Source organism: Vanacampus margaritifer, chromosome 10, assembly GCF_051991255.1.
Source record: "Vanacampus margaritifer isolate UIUO_Vmar chromosome 10, RoL_Vmar_1.0, whole genome shotgun sequence".
NCBI classification, from domain to species: Eukaryota; Metazoa; Chordata; class Actinopteri; order Syngnathiformes; family Syngnathidae; genus Vanacampus; species Vanacampus margaritifer.
The window spans coordinates 8,468,225-8,482,984 of NC_135441.1; the positions used below are offsets into that span (position 1 = coordinate 8,468,225).

Genomic DNA, 14,760 nt, shown 5'->3' on the forward strand with positions numbered 1-14,760 from the left:
CCCAAATTTCTACTTAAGTAAGGTAATAAAGTATTTTTACTTTGTTACTTGACACTTCTTCTGCTAACGTAATATTATTTTCTCCGCTCAAAATTGTTGATGCGCATCTGAAGTTGCAAGATTTTTATTTTCCCGATGTGACCCTGTGAGCCAGAATATTGATCCATATCCATGGGTCCAATAGCTCATAGAACATCATTGAGCAATACTGTACCTGTCATCTATTTGGAGGGCGACCCACCCCCTTTAATGTAGTTGATCCATCCTTCAGTGACCAATCAGCAGCTATGCTTTTAGCAGCACTCCTCTTGCCGGCGCTAGGTAAACACAAGTGTTTGACACATTGTTTGTCAATGCCAGTTGCTTAACTACTTATCAGTGCTTGCTAAGCATCTGTACCTGGGCCTGCTTTGGCCTCATTTGGTTTGAACAACCTTTATTTCGACTATAACAACGTTTGCTGCGTTTTTCCCTCTGCTGTGTAACGGTAGCTTGCAATAACTTTTGTTGCATTGTGGTAATATTCCAAATGACAAGCATGGAAATGAGGAATGGGGACATTTCTCCCCAGGGGCAGATCCTATGAAGGAATACTGAGAAGAGAGGGGAGGAGTAAAAAATCCTGCTCAGCAGTTTGCACAGTCAGAGAGGTGAATTAGTATTCAGTCACAATTTTAGGCTGCAGCTCAAGAGATCACCTGTCTGACTTGAATGGACCTGTCATTTTTCCATGCAGAAACATTCTGATACTTGTCGTTTTTTCATCAGAATTTTGGACTATCCTTGTTGAGTCCTATTAAAGGTAGGAACACATCTGTGATGATATATGTCAGAAATAGTGCTTATTTTGTGTGTGATGAGCTCCTTAGACGCATCATTTTTAAGAAAAGGGAAAAAGCTACGCACAATATTTGTAAAGCAAATAATTTAAGGAAAAAAAGACTAAATGGGCTCTTTACGGTCTACGATTTTCATAAACTGTGTTGCACCGTAACACAATGTAGACATTATAATGGAAATGAGCTGTCACATCCAAAATCCAGTTCTCATGGTTCTCCAATGGGGATTTATTTAATTGGTTATCTGGGTTCATTTATAAATACCACAAAGGACTTCAAAGCACCTCAAGCAAAATTATTATTATTATTTTTTTTAATTGGAGACATATTTAATTTCTAATTTGATATTGTAAGGGAGCTTTTTCCGTTCCACACTTTGGTAATAATAAATGAAGAAGAACATGCAGTTTCTCTGTGTCCGGTGTAGTGTAATTTCTATTGAGCGATATTGGAATGTGATTGCTGGGTCATAATGATGCATTTATTAGTGAATGCAGTCCTTTGAATTGTTCGGTTTGCACCACAACCCCAAACAATTGATTTTTAATGGGATCCTCACTCAATGAATGGTACCCCACTATACCCCTTGGCAGTATTCCAAACTGTATGACATTTCTGGTGAGGGCCATTTCAAATCCCCCAATGGCCTCACCTTGTTTCCTCGGGATGAAAAGATTATTGGCCCGGCCGGTTATCGGTTCCAGCCTTTTTACGAATCTGAAGGCTGATAAAGCTGGCATCTCACTGAGCTGTGAATGCTTGCGAATGTAGGGGATTTGGGGTTTTCATCCGGATTTGAAAGATAATCACAGACAGTTTTGATTTGTTGCAAAGAAATTTGGTACATGTTCAGACAATTTTTTACTGTCTGCGAAGATCTTTTGGAACCTTTTATGAACCCTGACAAAAAACCCAAATCAGCTTCATTCGCATGCATTTGTCGCTCAGTGAGATACAAGGAACTTTTCATTCATGAATTTATTTAAATTTCCACTTTACTTATAAAAGATTATGCTGACACTGGGAACTCACTACACTTTTTTCTTTAATTAAATTTTTTGTTAAAATTAAGAAATTATGGTTGAATTTTTGGAAAACAGTAGAAAACTTTAGGTAGCCTTTTACATGCTTATTTTTTTTATTTAGTTCATCACATGGTGATGACCTGGGAAGCTCCCAGCAATTTTTTTTATCAGTTTTAAACAAAGCTGTCTATTCTTTATATGTTTAAAATTACAAGAGAAAAACCTTCAAATTGTTGAAAATTTGATAAGTTGTTTTAACAAACATATTTAATGGCATTTAAACAAAATTATTAAAAAAAAAATTTTTCTATTTTACGAAAAATGAAATGGGTTATCGGCCTCCTTGACTACTATAATTGGTATCTGTATCGAACCTGAAAAAACGTATCGGTCTACCACTAGTTTATTCTTTGTGTGTTTTGGTAATGATCTTTCAGCATCAAAGCTGGAAGATCTTTTCAACACGCTGAAAATCAATGTGCAAATATTCATGCTTTAACTGCTTACATAATTTCAGGTGACAACATGCTAGAGCAGGTCCTGTCATTTGGCCGTTCCCTGGTGCGCCGAAAGTTGGTCGACCTTAGCAGTTTGGAGGACTCCAAGCTTTGTCGTTGCCTGGGAACTGTGGACTTGATCGCCCTCGGCGTGGGCAGCACTCTGGGTGCGGGTGTCTATGTCCTGGCCGGAGAAGTAGCCAAGGGAGACTCTGGACCCAGCATAGTCATCTCCTTCCTCATTGCTGCCCTGGCCTCTGTCATGGCTGGCCTTTGTTATGCTGAGTTTGGAGCTCGCGTCCCAAAGACCGGCTCTGCTTACCTTTACAGTTATGTGACTGTCGGGGAGATATGGGCCTTTATCACCGGTTGGAACCTGATTCTCTCCTATGTGATTGGTGAGTTACTGCCACATCGCCGACATCTGTGTTGATCCTAATTCCTGTTTTTCTTCCGTCACAGGTACCTCCTCAGTAGCTCGTGCTTGGAGCGGAACGTTTGATGAAATTACAGGAGGACATATTGAAATATTTTGTAAAACGTACTTCAGCATGAACTCTCCTGGTCTGGCTCAATATCCTGACTTCTTTGCAGTCTGTCTGATTCTGCTGCTGTCTGGTAAGAAAAAAAAAGAAAAGATGATCACTTTGTATTGGGCATATGCCAGTAGTTCATATTAGGGGTGTCAAAATTAGTGCGTTGATTTTGAGTTCATTTAAAGTTTCTTTAACGCCACTAATTTTATTAACGCATGATTAATGACCTCCCCTTACTTGGAAAGCCTGTACTGGGGGAATTCCAATCCCAACGCAACAGATACATTCACGTCAAAATTTAGCAGTAATCAATTTAACAATAATGCATATAATTTGTGGAGACTGGGCTCAAGTTGTATTTTATAATTTTTTAATTATTATGAAATTTATAATAAGCTCTTAACATGAAAAGAAAAATGCACTGAGCAGTCACCAATGTTTTACAAATGCAATTATGCCATCTAGTGGCAGAAAAATTACCTCAACACAAATCAATGTCACACAGTATAGTACATCTTTTAAAATTTTTACTCAATTTTATGAATTATGAAAGTACTGTATCAATTACTAAAAGATGCAGCCATATTTCTATTAGTTTAAGATTCCCCCACACACTTTTATGTTAACAAGAGTATGAAAACTTCAAAAATATATATTTTATCGTACATTTTATTGTACATGTACATGATACTTTTTTTTTTTTTTACATTTTGTTTTATGGTTGGCTATATTAATTGTTATTATAGCTATTACTATCCATCCATTTTCTTAACCGCTTATTCTTCACAAGGGTCGCGGGGCTGCTGGAGCCTATCTCAGCCAATTTTGGGCAGTTGGCGGTGTACACTCTGAACTGGTTGCCAGCCAATTACAGGGCATAGCACTTAATATGAAAAGAAAAATGCATTGAGCTATCACCAATGTCTTACAAATGCAATTATGCCATCTAGTGGCAGAAAAAATGATCTCAACACAAATCAATATCACTTTTTTTTGTTTTTTGTTTTTTACAGTATAGTACATCTTTTTTATTTTAACTCAATTTTATGAAATAAGACATTAAACTACAGTAAATAGAATAACTTTTCTGTAGTTGGAAGCAGACATTTCTAATTTAACCGGAATTCGTTCACTGCCGTCAACATGATTAGGCAACGGGGATTTTGGGTAGGAGTCTGAGCTCTACTGTTCTTAGTGTCAGTTTTTGAAAATACATTTCCCCTAAAAACTTTGATAGTCCAATGCAACTTAAAAAAAACACACACACACACATATATATATATATATATACTGTATTTGTTTTTTATTTTCTTAATGATGATGATTATTATTATATTATTGTTGTTATTATTATTTTGCCTTGTGCGACTAATAGTCTGGAAAATATGATATTACAGTAAAACATTCTCCTCAGCATTCAACTAATAAAAAATAATAATAAAATTGGGGTCACTGCCAGGAATATAGAGCCTTACAGAATATTATTGTCTCTGACCCCTGTTGCATAACATTTATGGGCTCTTAGAATGGTCATCACTTTTTTCCCCCTTAACACACCCCTAATTTGAACCAAGCCTAAACTAGCAGCGTGGATTAGACTCAAATAAATAAATAAATAAATACCAGATGGCAACATTTTGTTCTAAATGTGTGTTATTTGTCTGTTTGTGCTCATGCAGGTCTGCTGTCATTTGGGGTGAAGGAGTCAGCCTGGGTCAATAAAGTTTTCACGTCTATCAATGTGCTTGTACTGCTCTTTGTCATCATCTCTGGCTTTGTCAAGGGAGATGCAAGCAACTGGAAGATAACTGAAGAATCTCTAGTAAATGTCACCATAGTGGCCAGGTAACTATAGTTTTACCAGTAATAATGCCATTATTATATATTCTTAAATAGTTTTTTTCTTTTAAATAATGCACAGTTCCCTGTCCTTTGTACCATTTATGATGAAATGACAGTGTTGTTGTTTTAGGAACTTATCAGTGGTGGGCAACGTGAGCAGTGATTATGGAGCTGGAGGATTCATGCCGTACGGTTTCAGTGGGACGTTAGCTGGAGCCGCCACCTGCTTCTATGCTTTTGTGGGCTTTGATTGCATCGCAACTACAGGTATGAGCTCGACCTCAGGTTGTAAATTCCTCCATGTTGAATTGGTTGGGAAGAAATGCTTTATCTTCTTTTGATATGTAGTTTATGTTTGATTCAGACCATTACATACATTGCCAAACTTGTCACACAATGAGCATGTTTGGTCACAAGATTACTATAGATGTAGTTTTGGTTGTTTCTCACTGCAGGTGAGGAGGTGAGGAACCCTCAGAGGGCCATTCCCATCGGCATTGTGGTGTCACTGACTGTGTGTTTCCTGGCCTACTTTGGTGTTTCGGCCGCACTCACACTCATGATGCCTTACTACCTGTTGGATGAGAAAAGCCCCCTGCCCATGGCTTTTGAGTATGTCGGATGGAGCCCTGCCAAATATGTGGTCGCTGTAGGTTCATTATGTGCCCTGTCTACCAGGTAAGCAATTGACTTTGAAAAAAAATGATGGGATACAAATATTTATAATTGTGCATGCTGCCAGTCTTGCTATTGGAATATGCGTTGCTAATTGGGATATTGTGGGTGAAGGGGCTTCTTTTTTCTGCATTGCATTAAAAAAATAAATCTAAATGGCCAATCATATTTTCATGTCAAATGATTGTATATGTGTATATATATTATGGGTGTCAAAATTAGTGTGTTAATTTAAAGTTCCTTTAACGCCACTAATTTTATTAACGCACGATTAATGACCTCCCCTTACTTGGAAAGCCTGTACTAGGGAAATTCCTGTTGCAATTTAATAGTAATGCATATTTAACAGCAATAAATTCAATGATAATGAATATATTTGTGGAGACTGGGATAAAGTTATTTTTTACAATTTTAAAAATGTGCAGAATTTCACAAGTTACTTCATGTTAAAGATTACATAGCTCTTAATATGAAAAGAAAAATGCTCTGAGCTGTCACCAATGTCTTACAAATGCAATTATGCCATCTACTGGCAGGGAAAATGACATCAACACAAATCATTATCACACTCTTTTTTTTTTTTTTTTTTTTTTACAGTACAGTACATCTTTTTAATTTTAACTCAATTTCATGAATTATTATGAAATTAATGTATCAATGACTAAAAGATGCAGCCATAGTTTCCATATTTTCCATTTTTACGTTAACGAGCATGAAAACTTTATTGTACATTTTAATGTTGATTTAGAACAGATATAAAAAATTTAATTAATCATGTTTTTACTATTGAAGTCATGTGATTAAATGTTTTTTTTAATCACCCGACACCCCTAATATATATGTATAGTGACTTTCTTTGCTGATAGTTTGTGTTTATTTGTAATACAGTACGGTAATGTGCATTCTTTTCTTTCTTTCTTTTCCAAATTTAATTGCTTAATTGACCTCTTTTCCCACGGTACACTATTTGTGTTTGCGGTAATATCTGGCCATTGCCAATTTTACAACAGAGCAAGTTGTTTTTGCAGTTTTTCCCATTTTTTGGCTCCATTTATAGTTGTTGTTTCCAAGCGCAAACTGTTGTGACATCTAAAACAATGAAAGACTGTTCTAAAAATAGCACCAATTAGTACTTTCCTTGGAGGATCAAATCATATCCTCTTAAAAAAAATCCAGTTGTTGTGATTTGTACAGCCAATAACCCTTCAGAAAAGAAAGTCACACCCCCTCCTACTGTGAAGCTTTTAAGATGTGATTGTGTGTGCGCGCTTTTGGGCGTCTTGACTAACGTGTTGGTCTTGCATGTGTCTGCTGTCTCATGCAGCCTACTGGGCTCCATTTTCCCTATGCCTCGTGTAATCTATGCTATGGCAGAGGATGGGGTGCTTTTCAAAGCCTTAGCCCGAATCAATCCTAAGACGAAGACCCCCCTTATTGCCACTATGATCTCCGGTATAGTAGCAGGTGAGAGCCAGGGAGTATCAAGCTTCTCCACCAATCAACTGTGAAAAACGCTGCCCAACAACAAAAACTCCTTAACTACCCATTTGCACGATTTCTGATTCAAATCCTTAGCCACCATTACCATCGTCCCTCTTTGTACATGCGTGATTTCACAGTTGTGCAGGTGAAATGTGCCTTTTCGTCAGTGTTCTCCACTTAACCATGAACCCTCTTCTCCATAGCCTGTTGGGCGCCATGTTTCCCCTACCACGCATTCTCTTTGCCATGGCACGAGATGGCATTCTGTTCAAATTTATGTCCAAAGTGAGTAAGCGGCAGTCGCCTGTGGCTGCCACCATGGCGGCAGGTACCACCGCGGGTAAGCAGCCAAGACAAGGAACAGCCTGTTACACGGGCTTGTGGTGTGGACTTTGTTTGGCTTTAAATCGTCACGCGGTGTCGGTGGTGATGGCTGCATGTTCAAGTTTGTGATTGTTTGCTGAAGTGCATGTGAAAACGTTGTTTTTTTTTTTTAAGTCAAATGACCATTCTGGTCTTTTTCTGCATCCATTTCCCAGCAGCCCTGATATATATATATATATATATATATGTATATATATATATATATATATATATATATATATATATATATATATATATATATATATATATATATATATAGATAGATAGATAGATAGATAGATAGATAGATAGATAGATATACATAGTCTTTTTTTATTTATTTTTATTTTTTTATTTTTATTTTTTTTACATTTTTAGGTTTAGGAAATGCAACTGAATGCAGACATCCCCCCCAAAAATAAAAAAAATGGACATAAGTGTTTTTGACAATTTGTTCTCAGCACAAGTCTGACACACAACGTGGCGTTGGTGGGCGTGAACACAGCTGACTTGATTCACAGGCAGGAACCAGCTCCTCTCATTCTTGTTAAAATCAGCTCGCGAGAGCCACACAGTCCTTAGAAATTGATTTGCCAGAGTCCATGCATGAGGTTGAAGTGCAAATGCAAAGTACATTTATGAGGAACTGCAATCAGACTATAATGGCCACATGATGTTAAGTTGGCTAAGCTGATCACAGATCTTCGCTGGGTTAAGTGGCCACTTGGTGCCTTCCAGCTTCCACCCCGATTGTACGTGTCTGTGTGTTCGATGCACGTTGTCATATTCATGAATGAAATATGGTGACATCCACCACACACATTCACACAGCTCAGAATCTATCTTCCCCTAGATCAGATCACCAAAATGGCATGATTGCACTACTTGCGCCAAACCATAGACATAGTTCCAGCAGGTGTAAAGTTTAGTCTACCTCCAGCCACCAAATTGTCAGGTGCACCGGAGGCATGCCAAAGAAATGCACTTGGTCAGTCAAAGCGCCCTGCATAGCATAGCTTTTCGAGGCTTGTGCTGGCACAAAACTCAAGATGTGCCAGTTTTTACTCTCGACCACACTTGCTGTCTATACAAATATAGCGTCATGGGTGTTTTGTAAAGGATTCTATCTACAATCTGGAAATACATAGTTGTCTTTGGGGAAAACCTTAAAAAACGGATATTATTCAGATTTAACTCATTCACTGCCATTGACAGCTATAGACGTCAAAAATTCATTTGAACTACAGTATTTCTATTAGTTTCACATTTTTTTCCCACTTTCGTAAACAAGAGTATGAAAACCTAGAAAAAAATGTATTGTACATTTAGAACAAATATAAAATGTGATTAGTCATGAGTTAACTATTAAATTCATGCGATTAATTACAATGAAAAAAATTAATCGTCTGACGCCTCAAATTTTTTAATATTTTCTTTTTTTGTTTTATTACCTAATTATTTAAACTCAAGATTAATCACACATTTATATCTGTTCTACATGTATAATACATTGTTTTCTATGTTTTCATACTCATGTTAACAAAAGTGGGGAAAAAATGTGAAATTTATAGAAATGTTCAAATGGATTTTTGACGTCTATAGCCGTCAATGGCAGTGAATGAGTTAAGAAGAATCCACGTGAACACAATCATCCACATAAACATGGTATAGTGTTAAGTAATAACTGCAGCACTGCATATGTGTTATTATGATTGATGTAGTGTGTTATTGCAAAGACCAGCTGAGATCAACTCCACACTGTGCTCAGCTGCTGGGACACAAGAGCAGGAGCTGTGAGCAGCACCTCCGTGTCACATCAAACAACACTCAGTATGGAGATGATGCCTGCTGTTTTATCAGCTGACGGAAATATTTGACTATTTTTGTTATGGAAATGTCTGCATGATGAACTATGCCTGCAAATGTATATGGTTTTGTTGGATCTAAGTGTTTGGTATAATTTGGTGCCATCTGTTTTGGTGAAAAGATTGAGTTTGCAGAAGTCCAGCTGTTGGTATGTGTTTGGTATGCATGCCTTTTACGTGGAATGCACTAACTGTGTTTTCTTTGCTTGCTGTATAGCCGTCATGGCTTTCCTGTTTGACCTGAAAGCTTTGGTTGACATGATGTCTATTGGAACCCTGCTGGCCTACTCACTGGTTGCTGTTTGTGTACTGATTCTCAGGTGGGTACATTTGCAATGTAAACAACAACAAACGTGTTATTTTAGCAACATTTTTTTCTGCTTGACAAGCCACAGGTATGATTATGCCTTAAAGTGCAACTTGAGATGTAAGAGAAGTAAATATGAATGGTCTGACTCTCTTGTATATGGCTCAGTTGCCCATTGCTGACTTATACAGTAAATGTATATCAATATTTTCTTACTCTAATTTAAAATTGCCACCTTAAATATTGTTATCACATGTTTTCTACATTACGCATGCTTTTAGGTTTGTGTTTTGATCAGGCCTGCCAATCACACACTCCTCCACTTGTCGTCATTAAGTTCACTGATAAGCTGGCAGCTGTCCCAGCTGACTCTGGGCAAGGGGCAGAGTACAACCTGGCGTGTCGGCCAATCAAACGCAACCTGTAAAGCTCATGTTTGCACTGTGTAATGTTTACTATCCGTTTCTATGAAGGCAAAAGTAAAAAAAAAAAGAAGATAAAAAGTATCATGTACATGTACGATAAAATGTTTTTTTTCCGAAGTTTTCATACTCTTGTTAACATAAATGGAAAAAATGTTAAACTAATAGAAATATGGCTGCATCTTTTAGTAATTGATACAGTAATTTCATAATTCATAAAATTGAGTTAAAATTAAAAAGATGTACTATACTTTGTGACATTGATTTGTGTTGAGGTCATTTTTCTGCCACTAGATGCCATAATTGCATTTGTAAGGCATTGGTGACAGCTCTGTGCATTTTCTTTTCATATTAAGAGCTATTGAATCTTTAACATGAAGTAACTTATGAAATTGTGCACATTATTAAAATTGTAAAATACAACTTGGCCCAAGTCTCCACAAATATATTCATTATTATTAAATTTATTACTGCTAAATTTTGACGTGGATGTGTCTGCTACTTGAATTACCCAAGTACAGGCTTTCTAAAATTTGTGGCGTTAAAGGAACTTTTTTTTAAGAAATTAACTCAAAATTAATGCACTAATTTTGACACCTCTTATTTCCATCTATTGCTAAGTGTCATTTTGACATTTTTCAACAGATCTAATAATTTTTCACCTTCAGGTATCAGCCAGATGGCATTTTAGAGCATCGAAGAGGAGGCGGCTGTAAAAGGGACTGTCCGTCCTCTGAGGAGGGCGAGTCTGAATTGACCGAATCCGAGTCGCACCTCAACACGCTAAAATCAGAAGACTCGGTTCTGCAGGCGGTTCTGCACCCACCTCCGTCACCCTCCGAGTATTCATCCAGTGCGGTCAACATTGCAATTTGTGTGCTCGGTGAGGCAAATTGTATGTTATCATCTATTTGATGTTATCAAAGAGGAGATAAGATTACTGCAATTGCTCATTTCATTTTTCACAAAACGAGGATATACTCTAGTTAGCCACAGAATGAAATGTTTGCATGTGTGTTTTTTGTCCAAACGCAGTGCTGCTGGTTTGCGTGATCAGCTATCTGACCACTTACCACATCGACTCCATCATTGGTATACAAATATGGATCCTTGCGTCACTGTCTGCCTGCCTCCTGGTCTTTGGCAGTTGCGTCGTCATCATCTGCAGACAGCCGCAGACCACTCAGAAGGTTTCCTTCATGGTATACAAGACGTCTGGATTTATAGACTAATGTTGTTGATCACAAAAGCTTACAGTTATTGTGTGCATGTGTGTCTATCACAACAGGTTCCCCTTTTGCCATTTCTGCCTATTCTGAGCATATTTGTTAATATTTACCTCATGGTTCAATTGAGTGGAGACACCTGGATACGTTTTTCTGTGTGGATGGCGCTAGGTAAGTCTCTTAATACAAAGCAAGGATATTATCGTGATAGCTAACGATAAAATTGGGGGGGGGGGGGGGGATGTCGTTGGCAAAATAAAATAAAAATGAAAATGCTTTAAAAAAAAAGAGAGAGAGAGAACTTACTGAAACTAGATTTTCCATTTATAAAACTAATCAAAAGCAACTATAATTATAGCAAAAATGGCCTTTGTTTTCGTGATTGTCAATTAATATCATACAGGGTTTATTTTATTTTTATTATTTTTTATTTATTTAAATGGGTTTGTTTTACATCCGTGAAGAAGTACAGTAGATTTGTCAAACAGTTTGAGAATGTTTGAGAATTGTAGTTTACTTTATTACGCAATACTTAGTGACCTTTTTCCCCTCCAACAATTCAAAATCATGCACTCAACAAAATCTCCATATAGTTTAGAAAAAACAACAACTAAAATGAATACTAAAACTAATAAGAACTTAATTAAAATGAAACATTTTCAAAAATATGAAAACTAATAAAAACTAACCTAACCTAATCCTTGCTCTAAATCCAATTAAAACTACAGTAATATCTGGACTACAAGGCACACCTGAATAAGCAGCGCTAGCTAAATTTGGGGTAATACTCGAGTTTGTTACACATATAAGCCACATCCGACTGTAAGCCGCAGGTGTTTTAATGTTATTGCCCCGGGTTCCCGCTACTTTCTTTTCCATAATGAGGGCGCAAATTGTCTCGCTGTCGTTCTGTCTCTCCTACTGTATTTGGGCTCACTTGGTTTGTTTTGCTCTGCCTGACGCTCTTGAGCTTTCTTTGCGCCCCCTTGTGATCTGATAGATAAGCCGCACCTTTGTATTAGCCGCAGGGTCGAAATCAAGTGAAAAAAGTTGCAGCTTGTAGTCCAGAAATTACTGTAGTTACCATGTAGTTTTTAGAATGTAGTTATCAGTTGGAGACTTACTTTATGTTTTTATGAGACTGAATATATTTGGATTTGACATCCAAAGAAGAATGTTGAATAAGATTAGATTTTTATCTGAATGACATCTTCCAGTCCTCAAGCAATAAACGCAATGGAGCAGGACTGGGCTTCATTTGAAACACATTCCATTTGATAAGTGGTATGCTAAAAAAACAGTATGCTATTTGATCACAGTAAAACTGTCATGTTTTTGTTTTTTTGCGGGGAGATTAAAAAGCTGCACCATCATCTACCCACATATATAAATGATGATGTAACTGAGCAAAAGTACCTAAAGTAATACAACAAAAATGTCTTGTAAAAAAAAAAAAGTATTTGAAGTTGGAAAATTTTGGACTAAATAAAATCATGTTAAAATGTGCAAAAGCTTTAGGGGAAATAAATTAGGGTGTTTAGACTTGTGGGGCAACATAGAACATATTATTGTAAAAAAAAAAAACATTTTTGTCTTGATTTCTCCTTTGAGAAAAATCGGAATGTCAATGTCCTTCATCAATGATAGCTAAAAAATAAAGGCTCTTTTAACTGTCAGTTAACTTGTGGGCCCCCTAGTGGTTATGAGGCACTAAGCAGCTTCTTAGCCTTTACCAATTAGTAATGTCATTTTCTCCATCCGTTTACTTCTTTCAGGCTTCTTGATCTACTTCGGTTATGGCATGTGGCACAGTGTGGAGCGCCAGCGCTTTCTCCAGAGCAAGCAGACTGGCTCCAATGCAGGCGAGAAGCAACAGGAGACGTTCATCTGCCCAGAGAAGACCAGTCAGTTTTAAGGTTACGCCAGTGCTAAGAGACTGAGGCGAAACACATGCAGCAGCTATGCCTTCAGGAACTTGTATTAACAGCTTCATCAACGTGGGCCTCGCTACATTCAGTCTATGAAAGCCATGTCAGTATTTTTTTGTGTGTCAGTGGTCATAGGACGAGGGGCTGCTCTCAGCTGAGCTCTTTCAATGTGGTGGACCACACAAACTGTTGTGTTTAGGGCACAATGGAAAGGACAGGTAACACACTGGAGAGTGACTTCCCTCAGAGTGACGCAGTTGGTGTAAGACGGAGATATTTTTTAGTTTGGACGTTACTTGTTACGCATTTAGGTTCTCATTATAAGCAGATTGTCTTTGCAAAACTTTTTTTTTTTGAATTCCTCTCTTCATTTAATGGTGTAAGTGTATTTTTTAAGCCTGTGTTACACCAATTATGTGCTATGTGCCACAACGTTATATACACCTGCACTGTGTAGAGACACTACTGCAAAATACAACCACAAAAAATATTAATGGGATGCCGCTTACCCCTGACAGTGCCTAACCAAACTCAACATGAGTATCTTTGCGCATTCAAATTATTTTATACAGCTCTTTGATTACATATCATTGTCCAGGTGTGCCTAATGTTGTGATCAGTGAGTGTAGTTTAAAGCACTTTTATTTTCTTTCTATTTGCACAAAGCAATTTTATATCTAAAATGTAGATGGATTTTCATCACGATTGTTTCACATGATTACGTCTCTACAAATACAAAAATGTTTAGATTGATAGATTGTCTTATTTTAGTAGGCATTTATTTGTTGCTTTAGTTAATTACCAGAGAAAAAAGAGACAAGCTACATTTAGTGTTATGTAACAATTCCTTATTCTTTGCTGCTGTCACTAAGTCTCATTTAGCAACCTTTATGTATGTTTCAACTGTTACAGTCTGAATGAATTACAGTCATTTCTGGACTATAAGCCGCTACTTTTTTCACTTGCATTCGACCCTGCGGCTAATACAAAGGTGCGGCTTATCCATCAGATCACAAGGGGGCGCACTATAAAAGAAGCGCAAGAGCCTCAGGCAGAGCAAAACAAACCAAGTGAGCCCAAATACAGTAGGAGAGACAGAACGAGAGCAAGACAATTTACGCCCTCATTATGGAAAAGAAAGTAGCGGGAACCCGGGGCAATAACATTAAAACACCTGCGGCTTACAGTCGAGTGCAGCTTATATGTGTAACAAACTCTAGTATTCCCTCAATTGAGCTAGCGCGGCTTATGGTCAAGTGCACCTTATAGTCCAGAAATTATTATTATCATGTCCTAGAGAAATTTTGTGTGTTGGATTTTTTTTTAATCACACTATGGCAAACTGGGCTTTAATACTGTATACTAATACAGCCTTTATAAAATTGTATGTTTCCCCCATATCTGAAATTGTTGTCTTTATGCAGCCTTCATAGGATTGGGTATTAATGAGCCAGAAGCAGGGTTTATTTTATACAAGCTTTCCTCTTGCCTTTTAAACTGTGTATCAGAAAGACACTATATCCAGAAAACCACACACAAAAACCTGTGCATCCGCTTGTTGACGTTCATACAGTTTCCAGCTTTTCAAGTCTGTACCTTTTTTGGTAAGAATACTAAAACCAGTAGATGCCACACAGGGATGTACGGTCATGAGATGGAAATAGAGTAAGCGGTTCAGAAAATGGATGGATGGATGGCCTCAACTGTGAAGAGTAAAAAATGAATAACCCATATATTTTTTTCTTTTCACTTT

At 37.3% G+C, this 14,760-nt stretch overlaps 1 protein-coding gene across 3 annotated transcripts; it reads left to right on the forward strand.

The window, feature by feature from the left end:
• Positions 1-382: 382 nt before the first annotated feature.
• slc7a2 (solute carrier family 7 member 2) lies at positions 383-14,405 on the forward strand. 3 transcript variants are annotated; one of them, XM_077577726.1, is made up of 13 exons: positions 383-650; positions 737-802; positions 2,382-2,759; positions 2,824-2,979; positions 4,577-4,742; positions 4,870-5,006; positions 5,195-5,417; positions 6,739-6,878; positions 9,342-9,444; positions 10,522-10,736; positions 10,889-11,055; positions 11,142-11,250; positions 12,855-14,405. In XM_077577726.1, the coding sequence occupies exons 3-13, from the start codon at positions 2,390-2,392 to the stop codon at positions 12,992-12,994; spliced, it is 1,926 nt and encodes a 641-aa protein (XP_077433852.1). In that variant the 5' UTR covers positions 383-650; positions 737-802; positions 2,382-2,389; the 3' UTR covers positions 12,995-14,405. The 3 variants fall into 3 exon arrangements, with proteins under 3 accessions (XP_077433852.1, XP_077433851.1, XP_077433853.1); XM_077577725.1 differs by having other exon boundaries at positions 383-802; XM_077577727.1 differs by lacking the exon at positions 6,739-6,878 and adding an exon at positions 7,100-7,236 and having other exon boundaries at positions 383-802.
• The last annotated feature ends 355 nt before the right edge of the window (positions 14,406-14,760 follow it).